Below are 10,970 nucleotides of genomic sequence, written 5' to 3'. Positions count from 1 at the left end.
AAGCATAGCGCCTTTGAATATGAAAAACATCCCAAAGGCCAGGAGTCCTCTTAAAGGAATTGAAAGGTAGAGATTTCAGAGAATTTTTCTCATTTTCAATATGTAAAGTGACTAGTCTGTCACTTTTTGAAGACTTAGTGAGAAAACCGTGTTCCTTATGCCATTGAATAAAGCTACTAAAACCACAAAATTTAGATATTGGTCCTAGGCTACATAATTAATGGGTCATCAAAAAAGAACCTGTCACTTAGTTACTAAGTATAAGTGAATTAACTTCCTATGCCAAGTAAGGGTCACACTTCACGTCCCTCATTTGTAAAAAGAAAAGGTGGCCTGGCCAGTGCCATTCAGGATTCTCTGCTAACTGTAAAATGTGGACTAATTTTCTTCTCTTTCTTATAGTCCATGTGTATATAAACTTTTCAGTTCTTTAAATCAAAATTTTTATGCACATAACCATGTTGGTGTATTACCCTTAGTTTAAAAATGTACAACTACATAAATAAAAACTATTGTTTCTTCAATATTACTTGACATTTCTTCTGTAATTTCTTTATTTAAAAAAGTAAATGTAACAAGATACTTAAAAAAGGCTAGATACAAAAGTAGTTAAGCTGCTCACGAACATTTAAAATTTTCCAAAATGTATCTTCAATAATCATGATCTTATAAAACATTTTACAGTTATCAGAAAGTGCCCAGGCTGAGTTTACATAACTGAAATACCTTAGTACAAATGTCTAATTAGAACTGAAGTGCAGTAACCTCCTGACTGACTGCTCATTGAAATAGGGATACAAAGAAAAAAAAACTGATTGTGATAAAGTACTGTGCATTGGCCCCATCATATGTACAAAAAAGTGCCCTTACTCAAATGAACAAATTACATGCAAAATATTAGTGATATCATTTAATATCCTAGAGCTCAATGCAGCTAAAATAAACCGCAATAAGTGGTTTTCATAGGTAAAAGTGATTTCATCTCTAAGATCTGAATGTCCAGAACTTTTTACAAGTTCCATATACATGATACACAATTGCAGCCAACCACAAATTAAACACCATAAAAAAAGTTAAAATGAAAACACAGAACATACTTAATTTTTTATTTTGAAATTCCCTATTCCCTCTATACAAGAACCTTTGCTGAAACACTTTCCACAAAGGCAGCAGTGAATTTTCAGAACATTTTACATTTTTCCCCTCAGCAAAAAGATAAATCACAGTGTAAATTATGTTGTTCTGCTGTCATCTTTGGCTGGGGTTAGACCCAGAAGTTGTCGACTAGCAAACCATTAGTCAAATGTTGCTAGTGCTCCTCAGGCCTTTTAAGCTACAAACTCAGCAAGGAATGTTTGCATTTAATCTCTTTAAGGTACCACCAGGGGGGGTGTGACAGCATTAACTTCCATAAACTTTTATAGACAAATGGAAAAAAATCTACAAAATTAGCTAGTAATATTACACAGCAATACACACTTTTTATACTCTACACAAAACCAAAATTCTTGGTCTTAATGGCGAGTAGTAACTTCTGTTTGAGAATCTGTTTAGAGGAATAGAGTGGGACGTAAAGTCGAGAAATACAAGTGTTTGCAGTAGGAAGATGTTGGTCATCTGGTGGTCTTATTGTGATTGAGGGCATAGGCTGGAATCCTTCTTCACTGGCTGGTAATGATGGGCTAGAGGTCCAAAAGTAAACCTAAACAGGAATATGATAATTACAATTTTGGCTTTTAACAGATTAACATTTATTCTGGTAATATATACAGAGAGCCCCATTCTTATGTTAAAACCTAAAGAGGGATATTAGTTTGTACTGGGTTTTAAATTTATTTCTCAGACTGAAAAGGTTCAGGGTCAGAAAAGTAAAAAGTGTCAGGTATATAGAAAAGTGACTGTTTCAAGGGCCTCAGTTTCTCTTGGGCCTTTCTAGTGGCTTTTAAAGTATCTTTTAGGGGAAACAGGGCACAAAATCTCTAAAAAAGGTTTAAAATTCAAACAGATTATTGGGCCACCTGGGTGGCTCAGTGGGTTAAGCCTCTGCCTTTAGCTCAGGTCATGGTCTCAGGGTCCTGGGATCAAGCCCCACATCGGGCTCTCTGCTCAGCGGGGAGCCTGCTTCCCCCTCTCTCTCTGCCTACTTGTGATCTCTCTCTCTAATAAAAATCTTTTAAAAAAAATAAAATTCACACAGATTATCAAAAAAGTTGTTTTGCATTTTATCTACCAGCATATTTTCAGTGCTATATTGTGATTCAGGAATAATTTTATTAAAGTGTTGGGGAGTATCTACTATACATAAAATCCAAGCAATAAGCCTATTAACAATGAGTTTTACTACACATCTATTTTGTGTGACATCATGTAAATAAGATAAATGTTAACTTCTGTACTTTTTATCATTCCTCACTGATCTATACATACATACACACATTACATTCTTACATTGCCCAGTTCCTATTTCTTAAAGGTAAGGCTTTTTAAATCTAATGCATTCCAAAATGCACAACTAAAAATACAAATATAGCCAATATCCCAAAGTGACTAGAAAACCTAAATGAAGTACAGTTGACCCTTGAACAACATGGGTTAGAACTACATGAGTCCACTTACATGTGGATTTTTTTTTTTTTAAAGTAATCTCTACACCCAATGTGGGGCTCAAAGTCACAATCCCAAGATCAGGAGTTGCATACAGGTGCCCCACATGCAAAATTTTTTTAATAAATCACCACATACAGTACTATAAATATATTTTCCTTATGGTTTTCTTAACTTTTAGTGTACTTTAAGAATACAGTTAGAAATAATACATATATAAAATATGTGTAATGGACTCTTGTTACTGGTAGGCTTCTGGTCAATAGCAGGCTATTAGTAAAGTTCAGATATGCAACTACATAGTAAGCTGGTGCCCTTAACCCTCACATCGTTCAAGGGTTGACTGTAATCTGCTTTCCTGAAGAATTGTTTTATGCAAAATCTCTAACTTCCATAGGAGGAAGCAGAAAAAGAATCCCTGCTAAGTGTCTCTTCAAAGAATTTTATAAAAGATGCTCTAAAGAGGGGCGCCTGGGTGGCTCAGTGGGTTAAAGCCTCTGCCTTCGGCTCAGGTCATGATCCCAGCATCCTGGGATCGAGCCCCACATCGGGCTCTCTGCTCAGCAGGGAGCCTGCTTCCTCCTCTCTCTGACTACCTCTCTGCCTACTTGTAGTCTCTGTCAAATAAATAAATATCTTAAAAAAAAAAAAAAAAAAAAGATGCTCTAAAGATAAAGCTGGTCCAATCCACTCATTTTACACATAAAGAACAAACAAAGTGTTTCTCCAAAGAGGAGTATGGTTAGCCAGGGTAGATATAACTACCACTGCTGGACATCCCAAAAGTTGGAAGAAGAGAAATATAGTATAAGACTTTTCAGAACTTTTACTAGTAAACTGTAACTAGGAGGGGAATAAACTTATGTAGTCTTACCCAGAAGCCCCAAATACCCTATAATTTTCAGTATGCTCTGAATAGTCTCTTACGTCCTTCAGCTCTTCTCCTCAGACACATCAGGATAAAACCAACAACTGTGAAGCACTCTTCGCAAAAGAGGAGAGGGAAAAGACCCCCTGATATACTACTTAAGCCCTACAAATAGAGAAGTGACTTTCACAAATTAAAGCTGTCCATAGGAAATTCTGAGGCCCTTTCCAAAGGGAAATCTTCTTTCTTTCATTTCAAAAACTGAATAGCAAATTTATCTTCCAGTAGAAGGCAGAAACTGCAGTGAAATTTAACTTGATTGATAGAACTGAGAATTTACTGGTTTAAAAACAGAACATTACAACTAGGGGATTAAAAACAGTCCATTAAAACCTTCAAATTTATAGCCAATCATTTGTTTTTGGTACGTCTTACAGAACCGATATGGCCCCTTTCTTAAAGAAACAAGGTACCTGAATCAAAAACTGACCACAGGTGGTAGAACCCTAACAATGAAACCAAAAAGGATAGATACAGTATTAGCACTGGCAGAGACTTCAGGTTCAAAGCTGCATGGAACCAAGTATATGGAATCTACCTACGGAATGACCTCAGTGGAAATTACCACAGTGGCTAAAACCAAGAATAGAACCAACTGATAAGGATTAGCAATAGAACTGTCTCCCTACAGAACAGAAATACTGGAAGGCTCCTGGGACCATGTAAAAATTAGAGAGTCCTAAATGCAGAATCCCCCCTCCCAAAAATAAGTTAGTAACTCGATTAAAGGTAAAGGGGAAACTCCCAAGTTTCATGTTTTCCCACAGAACTATTTTCCCTCTCAAATAAAACTGGAGGATATTTCTAGAAATTGGATCATTTTTATGTATTCCACAAGTAGTCTGGTTTTAGTTACTGAGAACTAAGGCTGCTTTGACAGGAAAAATTTTTCAGGGAACCATTAAGGAATAGGAGTAGAAAGGATATCTAGGATTTTCCAGGTTAAGAATGCCTTTCAAGACTAATGGACAGGTTGATTTAGTTTTATACTCAAGGCTGGATATAGATTCCACTGACCTGGTAAACTTTTCACAGTGACTAAAGTTTATATTATCTAGTTTATGATTCTAATTAGTAGATAAGATTGAAATCATAGATGTAATACCCACATATAACAAGCTATGCTATTCCTAGTACACACAAAACAATCAAGATACTATTCAAAAATTTTGCAAAGACTTGCCACTGGCCAAAAGGATTAAGGATATATGAAAGGTGCAGCCAGCATATATAAGCATTACAGGGAAAAATGAAACCTGTCTCAACAATTAACTGGTATTATCTTCCAGGACTAAAGACAGTATAGCAATAGCTAAATGCGTTTTACTCTGTTTACAGGCTTTATTAATACTTCAGGTTTTCAGTTCTAGAGTAGAAAAACTAAAACTGCCTTATATTTCTGATTTCCTTAGCCAAAAAAAATTAAAATGATCAACCACTGTTTGCAAACTTAAAAGGCTATCATACACAGCATTATAAAATTTCTTCTACAAACTTCGTGAAATTTTTGACTTACAAGATCTTGTCGTTCGGTCATGCTCATCTTCTCTACTATTGACCAGAACCAACGCTTGAATTGCAAGAGCTTCTCAGCATTTTCTCCTAAGAACGAAGAGTATAAATCCAGTATACTGTGTCCATTGTTATTTTAAAATACTGCTTCTTATAAAAATAGCTTAAAATTGAAATGTTATCTAGGATCAGAGGTCTAATTCCTAATAGAGAGAATTAGGACCATTTGCATAATGTAAAACCTATTCATTAGTCAATCCTGACTTAAGATGACCAAGAAAAATGGACTACCAGCCTCAAAAATGATAATCACATAGCTTTAATCCCATCTGTAATTCATGATTCTTCTCATGAACTAAAATCAGGGCTTCAAAATTTTAGTGAGTTTACAAATCACTTGGGGGATCTTTCTAAAATGCAGATGCTCATCTACTACGTCTATGGGGAGAAAGGAAAGGAATGGAGATTCTGCATTCCTAAAAATCTTCTAGATGATGCTGATGCTGCTTATCTGAGGATCAAATTTAGAGGGGCTTTAGATATTTATTTTCCCCTCTTAGGTTTTTGGTTTGTAAATGAGACAAATTCTTATCTTACAAGTACTGAAAACTGTATTAAATAAAGTAGCACAGGGGCGCCTGGGAGGCTCATTGGGTTACAGCCTCTGCCTTTGGCTCAGGTCATGATCCCAGGGTCCTGGGATCGAGCCCCACACATCGGGCTCTCTGCTCAGCAGGAAGCCTGCTTCCTCCTCTCTCTCTCTCTCTGCCTACTTGTGATCTCTGTCAAATAAATAAATAAAATCTTAAAAAAAACACAACAGTAGCACAAAAACTATTATATAATGAATCTATATGTTGCCGAGCACAAAGAAAAAACAAGAGAATTTATCCAAATAACTCTGAAAAATGTAAAAGGGGAAAAACTGGTACCTTCATGTACACAGTAATTATGACCTATACCTGGAATCCTCTCATAAGGACTTTCTTGTAGCTTCCAGTGTTTTATTGTACAGTCACAGCTAAAATTCTATTCTTAAGACTTTGAAAACAGAGATGCAACAAATCAGGCCCTAAAGATAAATGTTATTCTAGGAGGATTATCACTACCTGTTGTTATTCTCTCTAGATTCTCCGTGTGTTTGTGTGTTGTTACATCTTTGTAAGTGAGCTTTGGGGCCGGTTCTACAAAGCAAACACCATACAGTCAAATTCTTTAATTAGAAAGTCTAAGAGAAATTAATTGGGAAACGCCAATAGAATTGTCACATGGGTTATTTTTTCTTACTACATAAAAATTCTTTTATGTAGTTGCTCACCACAAAGAATTTTTACTTGTATTTATACTAAACCATATATTCTTTAAAACCTAGAAAAAGTAAAAGAATTAAGAATAACCTAACTAACCTGCTAAGGCTAGTCCAAATGTATCTTAAAAATGTAGCCAAAAAACTTTTAAACATCTGAGTAACATAGCATTTCTAAGCCCCATAAATACATCTATTTTATTCCTTAAACATTCAAAAAATTTCATACCTGATTCATCATTGAAAGAGGTGAAACTGATCAACATCTGCACATTAACTTCACCACAGCCATTTACCAAAAGCCTAAAATCTTCTGCTGTTAAATCCTCTAATGAATTTTTTGGAAGCACATCCAGTAGACCTTTCCTCATTGCCTATAGAATATTTTAAAAATTACCTTTTTATTAGTCTCGGTACTTTATTTTCCATGTAGCATTACTGTTAAATCCCAATATCTAATTTTAGACTAAGAATACTAGTTCTCATTTTAAGCCAGAAAGAAAAATTAAATTCTGTATTTTGAATTTAATAGATTCAAAAGAGGCGGGGGGGGGGGAGCATGAACAGGCTACAGGTTCGAAAGTGAAATAGTATTGTTTTACAGGATTTAACTGACCATAATTTAATTATGTTAATAAGAGGCTAGTCATTAAGTAAAAATATCTTCAATGTGTCAGACATGCTATCCTGTCACATCCCTGAAATCTAGAACCTTACTGAGAAATTACAATGTGCCAAGAACTGTTCTAAGCACCTTACATTATTAATGCATTTACTTCTGTCCTCATTTTGCAAAGAAGGGAACCAAGGCACAAAGCACTTAAGCAGTTTGCTAATGTCATATAACGTTAAAGAGTATTATAGCTATGACTTGAATCCTGACAGTATGACTTCAGAACCTGCACAATTATCCACAGCACAGGAATTAGAACACTTGACAAGGGACACCTGGGTGGCTCAGTCGGTTGAGTATTTGCCTTTGGCTTAGGTCATGATCCCAGGGTCCTGGGTTGGAGTCCCTGCCAATGGACTTCTTGCTCTACCCTCTGCATACTCTCTCTTTTTAACAAACAAACAAAATCTTTTTGACAAACACAGCAGGCCTGATGCTGCCCTTTAGAAGCCCTCACTAGGATCCTTGGCTGGCATCTGGAAACTTGGCTTTACTGATACAGCTATTCTGAGTGTGTGGAGCAGTGAACCCTGCTGCATTAGCTTGCCTAGACTATTTGTGCGAACAGTGTGATTTATGATGAATTTCCTCTAAGAGTCTGAATTTCAGTAATCGTGGCTGGATGCATAGGAAGAAAATGCTTACAGGACTGGCCTCCGGGGGAAAAAAAAAAAAGAAAAAGAAAAACCTAGGCTGCAACTCTTAAGCAGGCTTCTCTAAGCACAAACACTGTACATGTATTTCTATAATTCACTGCTAAAGGAAAAAAGTATGTTCTTTGTGACAGCCCACAGCCTGAGAGAACTTCAGAAGGCTGCACCTACATTCCTCCAGACTTGGTCTCATGTACTTTTTCCTTTGCTGAGTCTTTTTGCTATAATAAGCCATGACTATAATTGCCTTGGAATCCTTCTAGTTGGTCACCTAGACGTGGGTGGTCACAGGACCCCAAAGCAGTAGTCATTTCAGTTCCACAAGAATCCTTTCTGAACTTTACTCACCAAATTGACTTTCGGATGATTACATGGTTTTTCCAAATAGTTTTACTGAAAAAAAGAGTGCTTGGTCTGGAGTCAGGTATAATTTACATTGTACATAAATTAATTTGGTTTAAAAAGTTTTAACCTTTGGTAGGCAAGCTGAATATACTCTGAACTAGTTTACCACACATGAAGACATAAAGAGCCTCATCAGATCAAAGAACACTTTCTAGAAAGTACTCACGTGTAATGGCTGTTCTGCAACTACCAACATTCTATGTTCTGCATATTTCCGCACATACTCATACACATTCTGGGGAGTCACTGGTATATTTACACCATTAGGAATAAGTTCAACCTGTAAAAAAATTTAGCATTGCTATTTAAAAGTGATCTCAGGGGGCGCCTGGGTGGCTCAGTGGGTTAAAGCCTCTGCCTTTGGCTCAGGTCATGATCCCAGGGTCCTGGGATCGAGCTCCGCATCGGGCTCTCTGCTCAGTGGGAAGCCTGCTTCCTCCTCTCTCTGCCTGCCTCTCTGCCTACTTGTGATCTCTGTCAAATAGATAAATAAAATCTTTAAAAAAAAAAGATAAAAGTGATCTCAGGGTAGTCAGATCGAGCCCTGTGTCTGGCTGTACACTTAGTGCGCAGAGTCTATTTAAGAGTTTCTCTCCCTCTCCCTACCCTCCAATGTCTCTAAAACTTAAAAAAAAAAAAAAAAAAAAAAAAAGTTAAAAAAAGTAAGATAATTCTGTATCTGACAAGTATCTAAGAGATGCAAAAAAAAAAAAAAAAAATAAGTACAAAAAACTCTTCTACCTTTCAGTCTGTCTCATTAACTCTCCATCTCTGGGTACCTATCCAAATATTTACTGTGGTTTTTCTCTGTATGTTTTTGTGTGTCTCTTCTTCTGTCCCCATCTAAATTGTTTCTATAGAAGCAAAACAAACTAACCAAATTATCTTGCCAGAATCAGAAAATTATCTATTTGCTTTACCTGTCCTCCACCCTCTTCTTTACACAAGTCAATTGCAAATGCCAAATCCATTGCAGAGAAAACAGCATCAGCATCTGAACTCTGAGAAGCGAGGATAAGTTGCCGTAAACTCTCATACATCACAGGATCAAAAAAAGCAAAATCATGCCAATTGACCTAAGAAAGTAATCATATGAAACAATTATGAAATATCTTTACTGAATTTTATTTAATTTGAAGATATAAAGAATATTCCACTAAATATAATTGAAGAGGTAAAATGTTAATCTTTGACTCTGATAATTAACTTTCAAAATACAGTAAGCTATATTTTGAAAAAAATTTAAAGCCAATAGTGGAGGAATTTAAGTTCCAAAATAATTTGCAAAAACCTGCACTTTTTATTAAACAGTGATTATGCTGAGCAGCGGGTCCTTAGTATATACATCCAATTTAGTCTTGATTATAATAAAAAAATATAGATTATTCTAGATGATGAATCTGATGCTCAAAGGAATTCAGTAACTTATTGAAGGTCCTATCATTGGGTTAAACTTAAGTCTATTTGATTCCATCTTCTCCCCAAACCGTGTTAAAAAGGCTCAATGCATCAACATTTCTGAGCTGTGGCTGAGCTTTAAATCCAGTTCTTCTTTGCACAAGAACATTTTTGCTGGAATACTTTAAGAATTCAATAGGGTCAGAGTTTACATCATTACATGTGTACATGCATACAAATGTACACACACATTTATATGATATGAATAGAAAACTATTCATCTGTGGGTTTGAACAATGTTAATTCGTATCATTCGCATGATATAAATTGCTGGCAAAGACTACAATATTTCATTGTTCTGTGTCAAGTAATTTCTTTTGAATACCTTTAGGAACACTGGCAGTTGTGTTTTAAATCAGAAGTTGCATAATTAGTATTATACATAAATTTTAAAGGATGTGGTCTCCCCCCTCCCCATATAAAAAGAATGTGCAGGCAGTCAGACTTCGAAGCAATAAAGAAATTATGCTAATTCTACCACTCAGAGATAAATATCAAGCATGCTATGCTGTATTTTCTCACATTCTTTTGTCCCCTCTCCCTCCTGCACATCTTACATATATTTTTGAAGCCAACAACACTCTTTTCAATAAAATACTACTTCTACTTCTACCACCTATTTGAACAAATAATAATAGTTAAAATCTATTGAGCACTTACCAGGCACTACAGTTTTACCATTTTGCAAATGGGAAAATGTGCCATAGGTGTGAGGGGATTTGTCTGCATCAAGATCCAGGTCTGTCAGACACCCCCAAACCCACCAGTGTCACCCATTCCTGCATGTATTGAGGTTTTTTTTTTCCCATGTCATTAAATGTTTGAAAATGCTTTATAATGGCTATAAAAGGAAATTTTTGCAATTGTAAAAGCAGTTAGGTTCATTAAAATCACTTACTTTCCTACCAAGCAACACTTTAATTACATGTCTATTCAATGTAATAGGACATAGTTCATTCTGTAACAGACATAGTCCAAGAATCCTAAAAATAAAAACAGGGAAATATATTTAAATTTGAAAATAATTCTAAAACACATATAACCCCACACATACATATATAATATACACACAGTATTTTGAGAATTCTACAGCCTCATTTCTAATCAGTATGAAGAACATATACACATTTTAAAAACGATTGTTTTAGAAAATCTCAAACTGAAATTGTTAAAAAATTTAAGATTAGCGTTATTTTACCTGCCAATGTTTCTGAAACAATTCAACCTTGCTTCTGTGTTTTTGCCAGGCCTTGGAGTATAAAATCCTCTTTTTCCAGGTTGGTAAAACAAAGGGGCATTATCGTCACCATCGTCTGTATCATCTAAATCCATATCTACAACACTTCGACTAGAGCCATGACGCTTTCGGTTTTCCTAATAATAGAGTATCAGGTTAAGTCCCAAGTTTTTTGTTTTTTTTTTTTTTAAGCT

General features: G+C 35.6%; 1 protein-coding gene across 1 annotated transcript in view; it reads right to left on the bottom strand.

Annotated features, from left to right (window-relative positions):
• Positions 1-1,076: 1,076 nt before the first annotated feature.
• LOC111146806 (ubiquitin protein ligase E3 component n-recognin 5) overlaps positions 1,077-10,970 on the bottom strand; it is a 137,208-nt gene continuing 127,314 nt past the window's right edge. The window contains exons 53-59 of the mRNA XM_022502493.1: positions 10,738-10,913; positions 10,438-10,522; positions 9,002-9,157; positions 8,248-8,361; positions 6,580-6,724; positions 5,049-5,134; positions 1,077-1,702 (exon numbers count right to left, since the gene is read on the bottom strand). Coding sequence (XP_022358201.1) covers positions 1,490-1,702; positions 5,049-5,134; positions 6,580-6,724; positions 8,248-8,361; positions 9,002-9,157; positions 10,438-10,522; positions 10,738-10,913 — 975 coding nt within the window. The 3' untranslated portion in view covers positions 1,077-1,489. The remainder of the gene's footprint in view (positions 1,703-5,048; positions 5,135-6,579; positions 6,725-8,247; positions 8,362-9,001; positions 9,158-10,437; positions 10,523-10,737; positions 10,914-10,970) is intronic.

The sequence above is a fragment of the Enhydra lutris genome, unplaced genomic scaffold (genome assembly GCF_002288905.1).
Source record: "Enhydra lutris kenyoni isolate GAN:26980312 unplaced genomic scaffold, ASM228890v2 scaffoldscaffold14, whole genome shotgun sequence".
Classification (NCBI taxonomy): domain Eukaryota; kingdom Metazoa; phylum Chordata; class Mammalia; order Carnivora; family Mustelidae; genus Enhydra; species Enhydra lutris.
The sequence above is the reverse complement of the archived record's forward strand: the minus strand, read 5'-3'. Positions and strand labels throughout refer to the sequence as shown.